General features: G+C 38.6%; 1 protein-coding gene across 1 annotated transcript in view; it reads right to left on the bottom strand.

Moving 5' to 3' along the window:
* Window positions 1-2349: 2349 nt before the first annotated feature.
* Window positions 2350-21510, bottom strand: part of LOC121390226 (ubiquitin-conjugating enzyme E2 J2-like) — a 29208-nt gene continuing 10047 nt past the window's right edge. The window contains exons 2-8 of the mRNA XM_041521997.1: window positions 19586-19757; window positions 18439-18479; window positions 16527-16629; window positions 15879-15969; window positions 9579-9626; window positions 8293-8373; window positions 2350-5390 (exon numbers count right to left, since the gene is read on the bottom strand). Of these exons, the coding sequence (XP_041377931.1) occupies window positions 5151-5390; window positions 8293-8373; window positions 9579-9626; window positions 15879-15969; window positions 16527-16629; window positions 18439-18479; window positions 19586-19707 (726 nt within the window). The 5' untranslated portion in view covers window positions 19708-19757 and the 3' untranslated portion in view covers window positions 2350-5150. The remainder of the gene's footprint in view (window positions 5391-8292; window positions 8374-9578; window positions 9627-15878; window positions 15970-16526; window positions 16630-18438; window positions 18480-19585; window positions 19758-21510) is intronic.

Consider the following 21510-nt stretch of genomic DNA (forward strand, 5'->3'; position numbering starts at 1 on the left):
ATATTCGTCGTATGTTACAAGTCTGAAAAACTATAATTATGTAGAATACCTGTACCGAATCAATGGCGTAGCCAGCATGAGAGAGTCGAGGCACATGCCTCGTCTGGAATTTCCTCAGATTTATTTTATTTTCCCCATGACACTGATATTTATTGTACAGGTCTGGGTTTTCCTCGGCGTTTTCTCCTATCTGGCTACGCCCCAGCTTATTTACGTCGTATATTACAAGTGTGGAAAGTAGAATACTTCTACCTCAAGTACTGTCACGGTTAGCGTATATACGTCGTACAGGATGATATAGTCAAATGTAGACACAATCACATATCAGGGCCGTGTCTAGTGGTGATGGTGGTGAACATTTCTTTCCCTATCTAGAAAACGCCGTATAGAAAGTAATATGTGAATATCAAATAGTGGTTTAGGAAGATGCCAAACAGTGTACGTGTGGTGGTGGTGGTGGTGGTGATATATACAAATATACCATCGATGTTGCTACTGGATCAAGAAAAGTGTGTGTGTGTCGAGTTCCCGTCACCACTAGCCTCTACTAGTTGAGTTCATTTTACAATATAAAGTGGAGTTCATGTCACACTATAAAGTCGAGTTCATGTCGCAATATAAAGTCACCACTAGCCTCTACTAGTTGAGTTCATGTTACAATATAAAGTCGAGTTCATGTCACAATATAAAGTCGAGTTAATGTCGCAATATAAAGCCACCACTAGCCTCTACTAGTCGAGTTCATGTCACAATATAAAGTCGAGTTCATGTCACTATATAAAGTCGAGTTAATGTCACAATATAAAGTCCAGTTCATGTCACAATATAAAGTCGAGTTAATGTCACAATATAAAGTCCAGTTCATGTCACAATAGCAACAACCTCAGGGTAGTCTATTTCCACTACTAATATATATATATATACGTGAGACGGACAAAACTATCATTTAATTATTGCCCCAAGTCGGATAATAATAATCGAAGAGTCTGAAATGGAACAAAAGAAGTGAAATATATATTTGAAATGTTTACAATTCAGTATTCCTGAACCAAACACTGAAAGATCAGCCATTCATGTATAAATATGTATCATCTGTCCTGGATGAACGGATGTGGTGAACACAAGAATTGTCATGAAGAACAGATCATGTCTGATGGATTATGCTAATTTCAGACTATCAACTGCCACGACGGAGTTGGCCAACTCGACAGTTGCGTTGTAATTGCCCCCACTCGTAACTTACGACGGATGCACTCATAATAAGAGTTGTATACGGCGAGAATCGAGTTGTAAAGCTCAGACCAGCTACTGGAGAGTTGTACAATTTGTGATATCCACGAGTTGGCCAACTGTCATGACAGTTGGTAGTCTGACCCTAACATTACAGTTAGTGACGTACGATACCGGCTTTATCCCTTTCAGACCGAGAAGGGAACTCAGCGTGACAAGCCTCATGGAATTCCCTATTCTTACCTTCACAGGATGATGCCCATATCCAAATTCATTAACTAGTTACTTTCTGTTTGTGTGTCGGTAGCAAAACAGACATACGAGTACTATAGTAAATGTACATCTGTATACGGTAGGTCTAATGCTAGGCGCAGACTGCAACTTCCTGCTTTCACGACTTTCATTCATTCATTCCAACTTATTTTCGTGCTTATATTCAATTAAATTTCAAGCACGCTGTCCTGGGCACACATCTCAGCTATCTGGGCTGTCTGTCCAGGACTGTGGTTTAGTTGTTAATTGTTAGTGGTTAGTAAGAGAGAAGACGGTATAGTGGCTTACAACTAGCCATTGAGTCATTAAAACTCGCTATGATTGGGAGCCGGTACTCAGCTGCGAACCCAGTACCTACCAGCCTTATGTCCGATGGCGTAACCACGATATCACCGAAGCTGGTCATGTCACGACTTCTATGACTATCCAGTTCAGTTGAGTTTCACGCTCAGACTAACAAATGGACGCAGCGTTGAGTTGTAATGCTCATTTACACTAACAACTGGACGTAGCGTTGAATTGAGTTTGACGCTCAGACTAACAACTGGACGTCGCGATGAGTTGTAATGCTCACTCAGACTAGCAACAAACGTCGAGCCCCGATTCATTTTTTTAATAAGAGTTCATAGAAGTCGTAAGAGTGGCCAGACTAGCAACTGGATTGTCATATTAGTCATGACAGCATAAAGTTGATAAACTTTCTGCAGGCAGTTGGCAGTCTGAAACTAGCATTTCGACTATCTCTGCATGAAAATGATTTCCACTTCATGCAGATTGTTAGCTCAGATTGAAAAACACAGGGTTAGTAATATAAAATTAAACAATGTATTTACTATAACACACCCACTGAACAGATGTTTTTAATCGAATACAATAAATTATGTACATCTCTCAATCAAAATAATTATGTACAAGTCTATGTATTACAAACTGTAACTTTCATAAACATGCAACAAAAAGACGAGCTTTATTTTTTTGCAAGGAGAAGCGGGATGGTAGTGGGAATGGGGTGTGGGGGTGATTTTAAATATACTTCACTGGTGCTGCAAATCAGAGCTCAAGTTGAATACGGGTGAAATTCATTTTTTAAAATGAGGAACAATCTGTTTCCAACATTTCAATCTAAAAATTTAGTATCAGTTCTCGGTCACGTTGCATCAACTGATATACAAACTTCATTCTTACTTTATGTAAAGTTAAACTACCACAGTCATTAAATATATATATATATATATATATATATATATATATATATATATATGTATATATATATATACATACATAATTAATTTAATTCTGATCATCTTAATGTCGACACTAATTTCTTAATTTAAAGATGGAATTCAAAAGAAAAAGCTACTTGTGAATTGATTATCAGAAAACACAGAGCCAAATCTATGAAGCCTGGTTTTCTTATGCTAGGGTCACACAGTCAACTGTCACGCCTGAGTTGGCCAACTTGCCAACCTCTAACTGCCAACTTATGACAGGTGCTGTCAGATTAACAACTAATCAGTCATTGGAGTTGTATATGAGAATCGAGTTGTAACAGCGCTCAAACAACTGGACAGTCGTAGAAGTTGTATACGATGAGAATTGAGTTGTAACAGCGCTCAAACAACTAATCAGTCATAGGAGTTGTATATGATGAGAATCGAGTTGTAACAGCGCTCAAACAATTGGACAGTCGTAGAAGTTGTATACGATGAGAATCGAGTCGTAACAGCGCTCAAACAACTGGACAGTCGTAGGAGTTGTATACGATGAGAATGGAGTTGTAACAGCGCTCAAACAACTGGACAGTCGTAGGAGTTGTATACGATGAGAATGGAGTTGTAACAGCGCTCAAACAAGTGGACAGTCGTAGGAGTTGTATACGATGAGAATCGAGTTGTAACAGCGCTCAAACAACTGGACAGTCGTAGGAGTTGTATACGATGAGAATCGAGTTGTAACAGCGCTCAAACAACTGGACAGTCGTAGGAGTTGTATACGATGAGAATCGAGTTGTAACAGCGCTCAAACAACTGGACAGTCGTAGGAGTTGTATACGATGAGAATAGAGTTGTAACAGCGCTCAAACAACTGGACAGTCGTAGGAGTTGTATACGATGAGAATAGAGTTGTAACAGCGCTCAAACAACTGGACAGTCGTAGAAGTCGAGAAATCATCAGGTTGGCCAACTTTGTGTTGGTAGTTGGTAGTCTGAGCCTTGCATTAAATGCCGGTGGTGTTTAAGCATTGTAACTGTATGTGGTTACACGCATGTTAGAAATAAACAGACTGCGTGAATTTGACCCATGTTGTCTGTTTTCAGCGGTAGTTGTTTCTTGCTGCCTGTCCCCACCTTCAAGCGTGTACAGACCGGTGTTCAATTCCAGCACACCGATACTGAATACGCGAGACTCATTTTGAATATCTGTAAACAGACGTTCTGACGCATGAGTAACACCACCATATTATTTGGTGCCAATCAAATCGAGTGACAGAGGAAACAAAAACATTTTGGTTCTGCCACGTTAAGAATCGTACTAAAGAATACTACAAATAGAGAACTAAAACCCACAACCACTACTCCAGCCCAATAACCATTCATCACAAGTCAACCGTCAGAATTAATCAGTTGCTTATCATATCAACGACTATGAAAATATTTCAATGGAAATGTTTGAGGAGCATGATAGCATACAAGAGTTAAAATCTAACTGTCCAGAAAAGGAATGAAATAACAACAATGTCAGATGGATCGTGGTTATAAAACTTTAGTCAAAGTGGGTTTTGTTTAAAGACACCACTAGAGCACATGGCATGTAATAATTGTAAACAAGAGAATGCCGTCTTTGAGATGAAAAGCAAGAGACACACAGAGACACACAGAGACACTCCCATCCACACTCACTCATTTTTAAGAAGAGCTAAAAATTAATCACCTTGCGATAAGAAAATTAACAAATTTATTTTGAAACTTCATGTGACTGTTTGCCTGGCACCATTTGAGGACAGTGATCTTCAGCTCACCTTGATTCTGCTCCCGACAAAGACCGGCATGTTATATAATATGTAATTTAAATCATTATTATCCATGTCGTTCAACATAACAGAGTTAATTAAAAATCATACGCAGCACACGTTGTGTAATAACAAGTGTAATGACATAATTTTGGGAAGTGACATCATAACCGGACGTTTCTTGCCAGTCCTAGATCAGACTGTGCATGAGAAATACGTCATTTCCTTCTAGTTGTCGTTGAAAGAGTTTGAGACGGTCCTCGTTATTCAATAATAATAAAAAATAACAATAATAATATTGAAAATAAAGGAATTATTACACTCGCGTGTGAGTCATACTGATTTGACAAAACTTGTGTCAGAATTTATGTATTACTCTTGTTCTCACTTGTGCAATACATGAATTATGACAATGGTTTCAAAAAGCCAGTATGACACTCAGGCTCGTATACTATTTACATAGATCATGTGCTGGAAATATCTCACAAGGGCAGCAAACTTGGGACAGTCCCGTCTGAAACTGTCGTACACTTTCAGCCAAGCTGAAATCTATCCGCTGTTTATCACAATGAGGGGAAAAACCACCAACGTCCGAACGTCGTTGTCACTGACGACGAGAGACACGAGCAGCCAGCCATCAGTCGACGACGCTCCGTAGAACGTACTTGACGGTGTACGCGAAAGCGGCAAAGCCGATGATAACGAAGACGTTGGCGAGAGCGCTGCCGAAGAAGCCCTGATTTCGACCGTTGACTACCGTGTTGGGGTGACCAGTCAGGCCTGTCTTGCTGTCCAGCCGGCCGCCGGTCAACTTGCCGCTCGAATCCGTCGACTGCTGCATCTCCTCTTCACGCTTCTTGATCTCCTTTCGGATCTCCTGAGGGGAAAACGGAAGAAACATTTTAATTAACAACTCTCAACACACTTTGATCTCCTGAGGGGAAAACGAAAGAAACATTTTAATTAACAACTCTCAACACACTTTGATCTCCTAAGTGGAAAACAAAAGAAACATTTTAATTAACAACTCTAACACACTTTGATCTCCGAGGGGAAAACAGAATAAACATTTTAATTAACAACTCTCAACACATTTTGATCTCCTGAGGGGAAAACGGAAGATATGAAGTTAGGAACATTTTAATTAACAACTCTCAACACATTTTGATCTACTGAGGGGAAAACAGAAGAAAGGAAGAAAGAAACATTTTAATTAACAACTCTCAACACATTTTGATCTCCCGAGGGGAAAACAGAAGAAAGGATGAAAGAAACATTTTAATTAACAACTCTCAACACATTTTGATCTCCCGAGGGGAAAACGGAAGAAAGGAAGAAAGAAATATTTTAATTAACAACTCTCAACACATTTTAACCACTTACAACCCACGGCATCTATGAGGAGCAACAGTTTCTTTTGTTTAACGACATCACTAGAGCACATTGTTTAATTAATCATCGGCTATTGGATGTTAAACATTTGGTAATTCTGAATTGTAGTCATCCGAGGAAATCCGCAACATTTTTTCTAATGCAGTAAGGGATCTTTCATATGCACTTTCGCACAGACAGGAAAGCACATACCACGGCCTTTGACCAGTTGTGGTACACTGGTTAGAACGAGAAAAAACTCAATCAGTTGAATGGATCCACTGAGGTGGTTCTGCGACAATCACTTCAAGCGAGAACTCACCGGACTCAGCTAAATCCTGCCCTTTATGATAATACACCTTCGGACATATGGTTAACAAGTGAGACATGCTGGTTAAAACGGTCATCATGTCTATTGTAAAAGTTAATAAGTAAACACTCGACTGGCAAACTCCGGTGTGTGTGTAAACGAACAGTAAGTGACCAGTTGTGTGTATTGTCCTTTATAAGTTAAATTAAATTAATAATAAAATAATACCTTTCCTTTATTTACAATGATTACTTTTATAAAATAAAAATAATCTTGTTGGAAATTAAGAAATAATCTTGTACTGTTTGAAGAAACTGTTGAAGCAACAAAATCCTGTTTTGTGCTTAGAACTCCTGTGGAGTGGAAATTAACTTCAATTAACATTAATTTCAATAAAATATATTTGTTTAACCTATTTCTGGCTATAACAGAAATAGAGGTAATTATTACAGTGATCAAAATATATATTTGGATGCTGTGTTAATCGCGAGATAGACTTGTGTTACTGATTTACCATGTCGGTCTATTCGTCCCTTTTTGATTTCGCCCCAGGAATTATCTCCCCTCTAATCATAAATTCGTCTCGGGCATCTTTACGTCGCACAGAGAAGAATACAAATGTATTTATGTGAATAAATCTAGTGTTATTTATATCATTAGTTGATCTTGCTCTTTTTAGTAGTGTGTTAATTGTTTGTTGACATGCAAAGCTTATTTATTGTATAAATATCTGGCTGATCGGTGTGTGGAGCCTTTGACTAACTAGTAGTTACCCGTAGAAATATATCCGGTCAAGGCAACGCCACCATATAAACCACACCACCCCGAACCGGTTACACAAGCATTGCTAAAGCAATACATGTCCCCTACTGGGCCCAACAACTTTTTGTATCTCCTAAATTCAAGGGTCATAACTCTGAAAAATGGGTAAATCCCTACTAAACTTCAACTTGATCTTGATATCTCCAGGCATTGCAAAAATCTGGAAAATAAATTTTCATATCTCCTAAGTTCAAGGGCCATAACTGCGTCAAAAATGGGTAATTCGTCATGAAAGTCAAACTCAATCTATATCAGTATGTGATAAACCCATACACAAAATTTCAGTTCAATATCTGAAGGACTTCTGAAAAAAAAACCCAGTCCAGAAAACTAATTTTTACAACTCCTAATGCTCAGGGCCATAACTCCGTCACAAATGGGTAAATCGTCGTGAAAGTCAACCTTGATCTGTAACAGTATATGTTGAAACTATACACACAATTTCAGCTCAATATCTCAAAGACTTCTGCAAAAAATATCCATAAAAAATGTGGGACAGACAGACAGACGGAGATGAAACCTATACTAACAACCAGCTATGACACACTGCATTTGTGAGGAGTACTCCATCACTATACAAGAGTACCAGTTTGATCATCCCATATGAACTGATCAAAAGAATATGATACGGAATCAAAATATTTGGAAAATGTATAACTAGCCCGCCGGACAAGAACCAACTAAATTTTACTAGCCCACCAGGATTTCTACTAGTCCGTCAGTCTATAGAACAATATATTATTAACAATATTATAATAAACAGGGTCTTCACTTCAAATGAAATATACTGACAAAACATTATTAATAACACTTGGTAAGTGATCAACACCACAAGTCAAACAAAATCAAAAAGACAGATTGACAGTCGGGCTGGTAGTTGCATTTTTTAGATTATCCGTAGGAATTTTTACTCGTATTTGACGAGTACTTTCTGCAGCCCTGACAACATACCATAATGTGACCCGTCGAAGACGGGGATGTAAAAATGCATTCATACAAGAAAGGGAAAGAAAAAAGAAAAATGTTCGAAAGCAAAGGCGAGGAAGACAAGAATAAAGATAAGTGAAAAGAGAAAACAAAGATAACTCTTACTGTCTATCCCAAATAAAAAACAACATGACTAGCTGGGTTATTGTAAATAAAAGTTTCTATCTGTGAAGTTCTAAACAAGGAGATAACCAGCCCACCTCCACCATGTCTGGAAAGAGTTCACAGAAGATTTTGTAAATAAAAGTTTCTATTTGTGAAGTTCTAAACAAGGAGATAACCAGCCCACCTCCACCATGTCTGGAAAGAGCTCACAGAAGATTTTGTTCTGAAGGTTGAATGGACCACTCTGAGCTGCTAGTTGACGTTTCTGTAACAAAACAGAACAAACATTAGCACAACGAACAAGTCATTCATTCAACTGCCTGTCAATAATTAAACAAGCAATACATGTCCCGTGCCCGGCCTAACAAATTTTCGTATCTCCTAAATTTAAGGGCCATAACTCTGTGACAAATTGGTAAATTGCCATGAAAATTAAATGTAATGTAATGTAAAAGTATATGAAAAAGCTATATACAAAATTTCATCTCAATATCTTCAGGCATTGCAAGAAAAGGTCCAGCAAACAATATTTCATATATGTATATCTAAAGGTCAAGGACCATAACTCTGTGAAAAAATAGGTAAATTGCCATGGCAGTCAAATCAGTAACAGAACATGATAAAGATATACACAAAATTTCAACAGCCCAATATTTTGAGGCAATGTCAAAAAAATTCTGGAAAGCAAATTTTCATATCTCCTAAGTTCAAGGGCCACAACTCTGTCAAAAATGGGCAAATTGCCATGTCTAACATGAGCTGTAATAGTACATAATAAACAAATACCAAAAAGTTCAGATAAATATCTCAAGGCTTTGTGAAAAGAAAACATCTGGAAAACTGTAAGTGGGACAGACGGATGGACGGACATACAGGATGAAAATGAAACCTATAGTCTCCTCTGGTTGGACTGGTGGGTGATTGGTAATCTTTACATACATGAACCCAGATTTATGAACTCTTCACAGTTCTCAGCAACCATGTTACAAACAAAGAAAGGTATGTTTTGTGTAACGACACAAATAGAGCACACTCATTTAGTAATCATCGGTTAGCTGATGTCAAACATTTCATAATTGTGACAGGTAGTGAAAAACAAACCCCTGCTACATTTTCCATAAGAATAAAGGATCTTTTATATGCACTTTCTCCACAGACAGGGCATCAGCACAGCCTTCGATACACCTGTGGTGAGACACTGGTTGGAATGGGAGAAAAAACATATAAAAGATCCTTTCCTTTTCACTGTTAATATGTTAGAATAATCGATATCCAACAGAATCAACAGACTAGAGCCCAGGACACCAGTAAGCTGCATTCATGCTCTCTTTTCAAGGAAAGGTGTACTGTAGATGTCACACTTGCCGTGCCCCCCCCCCCCCCCCCCCCCCCCCCCCCCCCCCTCCCCTCCAAAATTTAAATTCACCCCTTGCCACCATTGCTGTGAAATATCTCCCAACTAGCACTCACTGTATAGTCAGATGTCTCGATACTTCCCAGGGTCGGACTCCGCTCAAGCTGAAAAACAGAAACAAAAATAAATACACAGATCAAAGTGGGTTTGTTTCTTTGTTTAACCACATCACTAGAGCACATTGATTTATGACTCATCGGCTATTGGATGTCAAACATTTGGTAATTCTAATATATAGAGGAAACCCGCTACATGTTTCTATTAGTAGCAAGGGATCTTTCATATGCACCATCCCACAGGCAGGACAGCACATACCACAGCTTTTGATATATTAGTCATGGTCAAGTGGCTGGAACGAGAAATAGCCGAATGGGCTCACTAACGGGGATTGATAACAAACTGACGGCTCATTAGGTGAGAGTTTTCCCACTGTGCTACACCTCACCCTAACAGTGGGGAAATGTTTATCCCAGAGTTAGGGTTGCACAATGGTTCAAAACAACATGTGGAAATGTTTATCCCAGAGTTAGGGCTGCACAATGGTTCAAAACAACATGTGGAGATGTTTATCCCAGAGTTAGGGTTGCACAATGGTTCAAAACAACATGTGGTTCAAAACAACATGTGGAAATGTTTATCCCAGAGTTAGGGTTGCACAATGGTTCAAAACAACATGTGGAAATGTTTATCCCAGAGTTAGGGTTGCACAATGGTTCAAAACAACAACTACATTCCGAATGTACATCAAACATGAGCCTCAACTGTAGCATTTGTTTTCTACAGAGAATACTCAACAGCAGAAAAACTGGATACATTGCATCAGAATTTCTGATAAATCCAGAAACCGTTCGACAATCAAAAAAAAAAAAAAAGAAATCATAAAAATATACATAGTGACTAATATCCATGTAATGAGTTGTGTCTGCTACCTAAACATTTGAATCAATTACGGACTTATTAATTCTCTATCCACAGCGTAAATAAATGTGTGCATCAATTATTGTACAAATTATGACTGGGACATTAAAACATTTATACGCAGAAAGGAAGGAAATGTTTTATTTAACGACACACTCAACACATTTTATTTACGGTTATATGGCTTCGGACATATGGTTAAGGACCACACAGACACTCTTTTCGATTAGCAGGAAGGGATCTTTTATATGCACCATCCCACAGACAGGACAGTACATACCACAGCCTTTCTTACACCAGTTGTAGAGCAATGGCTGGAACAAGAAATAGGCCAATGGATTCACCGATAGGATCCTAGACCGACTGCGCATTAAGCGAATGCTTTACCCCTGGGCCACATCCCGCCCCCTTTATACACAGATTAGCTCATAAGAATAACAATTGTTTGATAATTAAAGCTGTAATATTATACACATATTCACGATGCAAGCTGGACTTTCAAAAGGTAGCAATTTGATGAATTATAGTTCAGAAAACATTAAGGCAAATTTACGTTTCAATTTACCAGATATTCAAAATAATGGCTCATTTAAATTCTACAGTTTTTAAATGAGCTATTTGGAGCATTAATACTGAAATACATTTGCAAAATTCAAGTTGACCTCACATCGGTAAATCATGCACAACAGTAAAAACTTAAATATAAAACGTTTGCAAAAATGTCTGAAGTTAAAATAAAAACCTTTATAAAAATCAAATACTGTAGATCAAGAAATCTTAGATTGCATCAAATGTTAGCAAATTTAGCGAGATTGTACAAGACGCTAATATTTCATGACACTAAATTTAAAGAGATATCCAACAGCCTGTTAAAACCCCCGTTTGTGCGATTGTTTTGTCTGTAAAAAGACTGAAGGCACAACAATGGCTACATACATGTATTACTGATTAAAGCAAAAGGATAGCAAACAACAGCAGTTAGTTAGCATGCACTAAATTCAAGATGTCTGTAAAAAGACTGAAGGCACAACAATGGCTACATACATGTATTACTGATTAAAGCAAAAGGATAGCAAACAGCAGTTAGTTAGCATGCACTAAATTCAAGATGTCTGTAAAAAGACTGAACGCACAACAATGGCTACATACATGTATTACTGATTAAAGCAAAAGGATAGCAAACAACAGCAGTTAGTTAGCATGCACTAAATTCAAGATGTCTGTAAAAAGACTGAACGCACAACAATGGCTACATACATGTATTACTGATTAAAGCAAAAGGATAGCAAACAACAGCAGTTAGTTAGCATGCACTAAATTCAAGATGTCTGTAAAAAGACGTAAGGCACAACAATGGCTACATACATGTATTACTGATTAAAGCAAAAGGATAGCAAACAACAGCAGTTAGTTAGCATGCACTAAATTCAAGATGTCTGTAAAAAGACTGAAGGCACAACAATGGCTACATACATGTATTACTGATTAAAGCAAAAGGATAGCAAACAACAGCAGTTAGTTAGCATGCACTAAATTCAAGATGTCTGTAAAAAGACTGAAGGCACAACAATGGCTACATACATGTATTACTGATTAAAGCAAAAGGATAGCAAACAACAGCAGTTAGTTAGCATGCACTAAATTCAAGATGTCTGTAAAAAGACGTAAGGCACAACAATGGCTACATACACGTATTACTGATTAAAGCAAAAGGATAGCAAACAGCAGTTAGTTAGCATGCACTAAATTCAAGATGTCTGTAAAAAGACTGAAGGCACAACAATGGCTACATACATGTATTACTGATTAAAGCAAAAGGATAGCAAACAACAGCAGTTAGTTAGCATGCACTAAATTCAAGATGTCTGTAAAAAGACTGAAGGCACAACAATGGCTACATACATGTATTACTGATTAAAGCAAAAGGATAGCAAACAACAGCAGTTAGTTAGCATGCACTAAATTCAAGATGTCTGTAAAAAGACTGAAGGCACAACAATGGCTACATACATGTATTACTGATTAAAACAAAAGGATAGCAAACAACAGCAGTTAGTTAGCATGCACTAAATTCAAGATGTCTGTAAAAGACTGAAGGCACAACAATGGCTACATACATGTATTACTGATTAAAACAAAAGGATAGCAAACAACAGCAGTTAGTTAGCATGCACTAAATTCAAGATGTCTGTAAAAAGACTGAAGGCACAACAATGGCTACATACATGTATTACTGATTAAAACAAAAGGATAGCAAACAACAGCAGTTAGTTAGCATGCACTAAATTCAAGATGTCTGTAAAAAGACTGAAGGCACAACAATGGCTACATACATGTATTACTGATTAAAGCAAAAGGATAGAAAACAACAGCAGTTAGTTAGCATGCACTAAATTCAAGATGTCTGTAAAAAGACTGAAGGCACAACAATGGCTACATACATGTATTACTGATTAAAGCAAAAGGATAGCAAACAACAGCAGTTAGTTAGCATGCACTAAATTCAAGATGTCTGTAAAAAGACTGAAGGCACAACAATGGCTACATACATGTATTACTGATTAAAGCAAAAGGATAGCAAACAACAGCAGTTAGTTAGCATGCACTAAATTCAAGATGTCTGTAAAAAGACTGAACGCACAACAATGGCTACATACATGTATTACTGATTAAAGCAAAAGGATAGCAAACAACAGCAGTTAGTTAGCATGCACTAAATTCAAGATGTCTGTAAAAAGACTGAAGGCACAACAATGGCTACATACATGTATTACTGATTAAAGCAAAAGGATAGCAAACAACAGCAGTTAGTTAGCATGCACTAAATTCAAGATGTCTGTAAAAAGACTGAAGGCACAACAATGGCTACATACATGTATTACTGATTAAAGCAAAAGGATAGCAAACAGCAGTTAGTTAGCATGCACTAAATTCAAGATGTCTGTAAAAAGACTGAAGGCACAACAATGGCTACATACATGTATTACTGATTAAAGCAAAGGGATAGCAAACAACAGCAGTTAGTTAGCATGCACTAAATTCAAGATGTCTGTAAAAAGACTGAAGGCACAACAATGGCTACATACATGTATTACTGATTAAAGCAAAAGGATAGCAAACAACAGCAGTTAGTTAGCATGCACTAAATTCAAGATGTCTGTAAAAAGACGTAAGGCACAACAATGGCTACATACATGTATTACTGATTAAAGCAAAAGGATAGCAAACAACAGCAGTTAGTTAGCATGCACTAAATTCAAGATGTCTGTAAGCTGCATAATGTCAAAAAGATTATTTCAGCTGATTTTACAACTTAAGCTTATTCATTTTTTAGTTTCTGCATGTGCATTGCAATGTACAATGTACGACTGACAAGTGAATAATGTGTTACTGTGTTCAATTTATTATCAAAATCAACCAACAGATGTTAATACTCATGCCAGTTTTTGTTGTGAAGAGATTAAATACATGTCGTAGTCTGATGATGACATTCTGTAGATACACCAGTAAACCGGGCTATTAAATACATGTCGTAGTCTGATGATGACATTCTGTAGCTACACCCGTCAACCGGGCTATTAAATACATGTCGTAGTCTGATGATGACATTCTGTAGCTACACCCGTCAACCGGGCTATTAAATACATGTCGTAGTCTGATGATGACATTCTGTAGCTACACCCGTCAACCGGGCTATTAAATACATGTCGTAGTCTGATGATGACATTCTGTAGCTACACCCGTCAACCGGGCTATTAAATACATGTCGTAGTCTGATGATGACATTCTGTAGCTACACCCGTCAACCGGGCTATTAAATACATGTCGTAGTCTGATGATGACATTCTGTAGCTACACCCGTCAACCGGGCTATTAAATACATGTCGTAGTCTGATGATGACATTCTGTAGATACACCTGTAAACCGGGCTATTAAGTGACGCGTGTCACGTCATGTACTGTGACCAGTCAACCGGGCTATTAGGTGACGCATGTCGTGTCATGTACTGTGACCAGTCAACCGGGCTATTAAGTGATGTTTGTCGCACCATGTGCTGTGACCAGTCAACCGGGCTATTAAGTGATGCGAGTCGCGTCATGTACTGTGACCAGTCAACCGGGCTATTAAGTGGCGTTTGTCGCACCATGTACTGTGACCAGTCAAGCGTTGTTATCCTTGGCCACATTCATTTCAGTAATGCCAGAAAATACTAATTAGTACTTTAATTTTAACATAGCCGCACATTATCAACTACTTAATAATATCACGTTTTTAATGAAACATTAGAACTGTTTTGTTTAAATTTTATTACCGGAGTAGTATTTTATAATTCCGAATTTTTCAGATTGCACGCGGAAACTGGTGAAACCTTATGAAATGTACCGTTAAATGTTCAATTAGCCTATTTTTATCAAACATCTTCCCTTTCTAACACTAAAGGAGAAGTCACTTCTCCTACTTTTTCATTTCTAGATTCAGGCCTCACACTCACACTTGTCAATGACATTAAAGATAAAAAAAAACCCAAAACAAATAATAATAATAATAATTTGCCAATATTATCATATATACATGTAATATAAGCTTGGGACAATTTGAACACTGGATTTTTATTAGTCTGTGGTTCAAGGAAGACAACTCTTCACAAATGATTCAGCATTATAGAAATTCAATATTAGTAATCCTAACAAATTCTTGGAGGAAAATACAAAAGAGAAAAAATTTGTAAACAATTCAGGCTGGTCGCTCGGCTGAGCGACGGCCTTCCTCTTCACAATGGCTCCTGCGCGGACCGCTGCCTTCCGAACTGGCAGACTGGTGACAGTGGCCAGTTACATGTACAGGTAGGCGGTGATGTAGAGGGAGATGTACATTGTTGGAACATTTTCCTTTCTTACTGAATATACCGAGTCTACTATACCAAACACCCAGTCGTCACTGCGAACGATGTCAACATAGATTGCTGTCAGCTTAGTATTTTTTTAATTCCTGTCATATGGCCATAAAAGCACCTTATTAATTCCAAGACCGAGCCTTGGTAAAACATTCCAGGTGTTCGATTGTGTGGGTCCTGTGACAACATAATAATTATAATTTTATTGTGTTGTTATTATTATTTGTATGATATGATAACATGTTTTAAAAGTTCAATTTAAGTAAGTTCTTTTTTTTTTTAACGAAATTCGGTCGTGGTCCATCCAAAAATTGTACAGGCAAGTCAAAGTGTTGCTGTGAGTGGCCCGATTGGCCAGTCAAAAAATCCCAAGTGCATACCCTGGGGCTACGTATCGCCCCATTTTAAATAGGAGCCACCAATCCATTTTTTGTTAGTCCGTCATTTTTCTTTTGGCCTGCTATTTTAAAATATATATATTGCCAGGTGATATTTTACTTTATATTTCGAGTCCTGATCCCATTATTTCAAGTGAGTCACTCACCATAAAGCTGAGCAGACCGGTGAGAATAGTGGACACAGACCAGGCTGGGTTCCATGTGTCAGGGTGGAAGTCACTGATTGACAAACAGAGTCTGAAAACAAACACAATACATGAGCTGTTATTATACGCGAAGTTTGATGGGTTTTTTTTACATTCATGTAAAAGTGAAGTGATACTATATTTTTATAAGATTTAATTTAATATTTTATTAGTAATAGAATGCACTAATACCCGAAATTTAGCTTTTTGAGATTATTTTGTTATTTGCAATAATGTATGTACATATATTAATTCACAGAAATGTATACATGAGGCCGATGATATTGTATTTGATATTTAGGGTCAAACTAAGAGGTTGGCTTGTCCAAGGAGTCGGCTAATACACGACAATATACAGTATATCATGTGTCTAGCGCTGGTCATCCTAACCAGTTTTTGCCAGTCAACATAATCAAGAGATAAGAGATTTTATTTTTACCCTCTCCTGACAGTTACTTTAAATTTATACAATTCTGTACGTATATAATTTCAATAACAGATACATATCTTGATAAAAATAAATGCTTATCAACCATTATATTGACTAATGTAATAGATACATACTGCCTTTTTGTTTGGTAAAGACGAGAGAAAAGAGACAAGACAAACCTTGTATTGCACTTGAACCTGCCATTGGGTGTGATCATGTATATACTGGGAGGCTTGAAGGGAAATTCTCGAGGGAAAATCAGCTTTCCGTGGAAAATTCCACCTGTTGAATCAAACAATAAAATAAAAACTTAGGTGTATGTTTTTCATTCATTGGAAAGGTATGAAAATAAATTCACATAGAAACAAAACACGTTATAATACATACACATACACATAGCCATGTACGTGCTGAAACTACTAAATACATTTAAAAAATATATATATATACTACTCAAAAGAATTTAAGGGTCAAAAATGTATAACCAAATAAGTTTCAGAGTGTATTAGATTGATGATGTAAACTACACCAAAAATTTAATTTATTGTTCCATATTTACAAAAAACCACAAATTAAACGTCACTGTATACAAGAAAGTCACATGACATGCTGTCAAAGTTGAAGGTTGTCAAACATGGATTTTACACATTAGAACATTCGTTTAATAGTGTGTGAATCCACCCCTGGCGCGAATACACTCGACACATCGTTGCCTCATGCTGTTGATCAGACGTCTGAAGAACTCTTGGGGAATGGCCTGCCACTCTGCCATAAGAAGTTGACCCAGATCATGAAGGTTGGCCGGAGGGGCATGGTTATCCCGAACTCTCCTGCCTAATTCGTCCCAGGCGTGCTCTATTGGGGCCAAGTCAGGCGAATATGATGGCCAATCCATCCTGGCGATACCTTGTTGTCTGAGAAAGTCCGTTACCACCCTGGCGCGGTGGGGTCTGGCATTGTCATCCTGCAGAACTGCCCCGCCGCCAATCTGCTGAAGGCCTGGGAGAACCAACGGCCAGATAATCTCATTCAGATAGCGGATTCCATTCAGATTGCCATCCACCACATAGAGGGGGGTCCTGTGGTGGATAGAGATGCCGCCCCACACCATGACGCTGCCACCACTGAACCGGTGACGTTGTCTAACGTTAACGTCAACGAAGCGCTCCCCAGGACGTCTGTAGACACAACCCGACCGTCGTTGAACTGAAGACTAAACCTGGACTCATCAGTGAACATCACTCGACCCCACTGAACACGTTGCCACCGCAGATGAAGCGTGCACCAGTGACGTCTGGCCGTTCTGTGACGTGGTAGGAGTGGTGGTCGAACAGCCTGGCGTATGGTTTGATCAGACACTCGAGTTCCAGTCGCAGTCCGCAGATTGTCACGCAATCGGCGTGCAGTGGTTGTGCGTTGACATAGAGCCATATTGGTGATGTAGCGGTCCTCTCTATTTGTAGTGCTTCGGGGTCTTCCCGAACGTAGACGATTTCGAACAGAATTCGTTGCTTGGTACCGTTGCCACAGTCGGCCAATGACACTCTGACTGACACCAAGTCTCAGAGCAACATTTGTTTGCGTATTGCCATCCTGGAGCCAAGCAATAGCCCTTCCTCGATCTTCGATAGTCAGTTGAAGTCGTACCATTGTCGAATTTGGAGTGTGCACCGTACACAAACGCAAGCTCCAATTATACGGAAGTTCAGCATTGGGAACATGGAATACACGTGCAAAGCGTGCAAATGAAGCGCTTTGTGAAAAAGCAAGTTATGGGCACTTAGCAGACCTTTCGTTTTCGCCCTAATTTACGTGCAAATGTAAGCATGTTTTCGCCATTAGAACTAGTCTACAGTGTCAATGACAGTGGATTTTAATTCATTTATGGGTTGCTTAGACCCACTTTCGTCAAAATGGAACAATACCATGCGTGACATTATGGTCTAGCTAATATAATTGACATTCAGAAAATAATGTCGAAAATATCGTCTGACCCTTAAATTCTTTTGAGTAGTATATATACACGTACATACAATGTGCAAGTGTGTGTTTTTATAAATAGATACACTAATTAAAACAAAAGGCGTCTACCTTCATATGGTGAATTTTCTGGTCCATGCACAATGTAATGCCTGAAAAGAGAAAAGTAAACAACAATAAGAGTTGTGATTTACCACATCAAAGGCTCATATCACTATGAAGGTGTGGAACGGACACACGGACAGAAGCACTGTTCTCGTGAAATACTGCACTATCACATTGTGCCCATCAAATAATCTGGTTCCAGCCAGAACAAATGCACCAAGAATTTCATCTACTACAACAAAATGAATGAATGAATGAATGAATGTTTAACGACACCCCAGGACGAAAAATACATCGGCTATTGGGTGTCAAACTATGGTAAATGCAAAACTTAAGTGATGAGCAACATCAATATAAAAATTCAAAAGTTAATAAAAACACAGTGTAAAGAACTGTGCGAAGACGAACTACTCCATGAAAATACAGTGTACATGTATGTATGTATGTATGTATTGTAGGTATGTCGAGGTTAACTGTTACATACATAGATATTAACGCACTGGCACAGGAGATAATTAAATCCTTTCTGGCCTCACAAATTGTCCTATGCCATTGCTGGGACTCGAACCTGTGGCACCGAATCGCCCGCAAATTGCAAGGCTAACCACAATGTGCTCTGAGCTATGTATGTATGTATGGATGTATGAATATCTATATATGTATGTATGTATGTATGTATGGTATATGTATGTATGTATGATATATATATATATGTATGTACAGTAAAGTACTCTTTATAACGAACTCGAAGGGACCATGATAGTTAGTTCGTTATATCAGTAGTTCATTGTACACATTTGCAGAAGTGTGTTAATAATGTATAGGGATATAAAACGGGATTTTACAATCAGTTCATTCTATGCAGTAATTCATTCTTAGCATGTTCGTTATAAGTGTATTTTACTGTATAGTAAATCTGACAGAAGCCAGGGCTTTATCCATGGTTTTTCAGTGGACTCCTATGTCATAATGGGGATTTGTTTTTAAAATGAAAGCAATACTTTAATGATACAAAAATATTTACCCATCCAATCGCAAAAGTTTAGTGCCACATGCTTTTGGTAAGGGTCCATGTTTGGTACCACATAATGTCTGGATAAATCTCTCACACACTTACCACTCCAGAATGTTAGACGGTAGAGGACACACTTACCACTCCAGAATGTTAGACGGTAGCGGTATAGCCGAAACGTAGGGAACGGGGTCCTTGACAATCCGGATGTAGTCCTGCTTGAGACGGGCTGTCGCAGTGGTGTTCACACGCTTGGCAGACATGTCGAGCAGTACGTGATACAGATTTCAACGACCGGTGAGCTATCCAGCAACTGTAAGTATATAACCATGAACACGGCTTTAGGTTTCAACGACCGGTGAGCTATCCAGCAACTGTAAGTATATAACCATGAACACGGCTTTAGGTTTCAACGACCGGTGAGCTACCCAGCAACTGTAAGTATATAACCATGAACACGGCTTTAGGTTTCAACGGCCGGTGAGCTACCCAGCAACTGTAAGTATATAACCATGAAGACGGCTTTAGGTTTCAACGGCCGGTGAGCTACCCAGCAACTGTAAGTATATAACCATGAAGACGGCTTTAGGTTTCAACGGCCAGTGAGCTACCCAGCAACTGTAAGTATATAACCATGAAGACGGCTTTAGGTTTCAACGGCCAGTGAGCTACCCAGCAACTGTAAGTATATAACCATGAAGACGGCTTTAGGTTTCAACGGCCAGTGAGCTACCCAGCAACTGTAAGTATATAACCATGAAGACGGCTTTAGGTTTCAACGACCGGTGAGCTACCCAGCAACTGTAAGTATATAACCATGAAGACGGCTTTAGGTTTCAACGACCGGTGAGCTACCCAGCAACTGTAAGTATATAACCATGAAGACGGCTTTAGGTTTCAACTGCCGGTGAGCTACCCAGCAACTGTAAGTATATAACCATGAAGAAGGCTTTAGGTTTCAACGGCCGGTGAGCTACCCAGCAACTGTAAGTATATAACCATGAACATGGCTTTAGGTTTCAACGGCCGGTGAGCTACCCAGCAACTGTAAGTATATAACCATGAACACGGCTTTAGGTTTCAACGGCCGGTGAGCTACCCAGCAACTGTAAGTATATAACCATGAACACGGCTTTAGGTTTCAACGGCCAGTGAGCTACCCAGCAACTGTAAGTATATACCCAGCTGAAGACGGCTTTAGGTTTCAACGGCCAGTGAGCTACCCAGCAACTGTAAGTATATAACCATGAACACGGCTTTAGGTTTCAACGGCCAGTGAGCTACCCAGCAACTGTAAGTATATAACCATGAACATGGCTTTAGGTTTCAACGGCCGGTGAGCTACCCAGCAACTGTAAGTATATAACCATGAACACGGCTTTAGGTTTCAACGGCCAGTGAGCTACCCAGCAACTGTAAGTATATAACCATGAACACGGCTTTAGGTTTCAACGGCCAGTGAGCTACCCAGCAACTGTAAGTATATAACCATGAAGACGGCTTTAGGTTTCAACGGCCAGTGAGCTACCCAGCAACTGCAACCCTGCAATTAAGAAAAGGACCACAGCAAATAATGTGCCGTGGAAAAATAGTGTGCACACAATTTTACAGTTAACATGTTTGCAACTCTGGATCGTAAGTAAATTTGAATGATGAGTTTGTTATTTGTTTCGTTTGCTAACATGCCATAAAATTTACTTATACCAGTGGCGGTATTTGTTGACTAAACGTGACACAACAGTTACATGTAACACGCGAATGACACATGCACAATCAAGAACAATGGGGTTACAAGGGGATGACAATTTATCATATATAGCGTATGTAGTCAGTCTGCAGTGACGTGTCAGTTCAATCTTTGTATTTTTAATTATATTACATCAAATAAATTAAATAATTTTATTTAATAACGGCATAATTTCTGTTAGGAAATCTGTCACCAAAAACAAATATCCCCCTTTCAAGTAAATCAGTAAAATTTGTTTAGTTTTTTATTTTATTAGGCCACTTGGCACCAGAAAAGGGTTGTATATTGCGTGAGTGCGATTGTGCTCGTACAGCGCACA

The sequence above is a fragment of the Gigantopelta aegis genome, chromosome 15 (genome assembly GCF_016097555.1).
Source record: "Gigantopelta aegis isolate Gae_Host chromosome 15, Gae_host_genome, whole genome shotgun sequence".
Classification (NCBI taxonomy): Eukaryota; Metazoa; Mollusca; class Gastropoda; order Neomphalida; family Peltospiridae; genus Gigantopelta; species Gigantopelta aegis.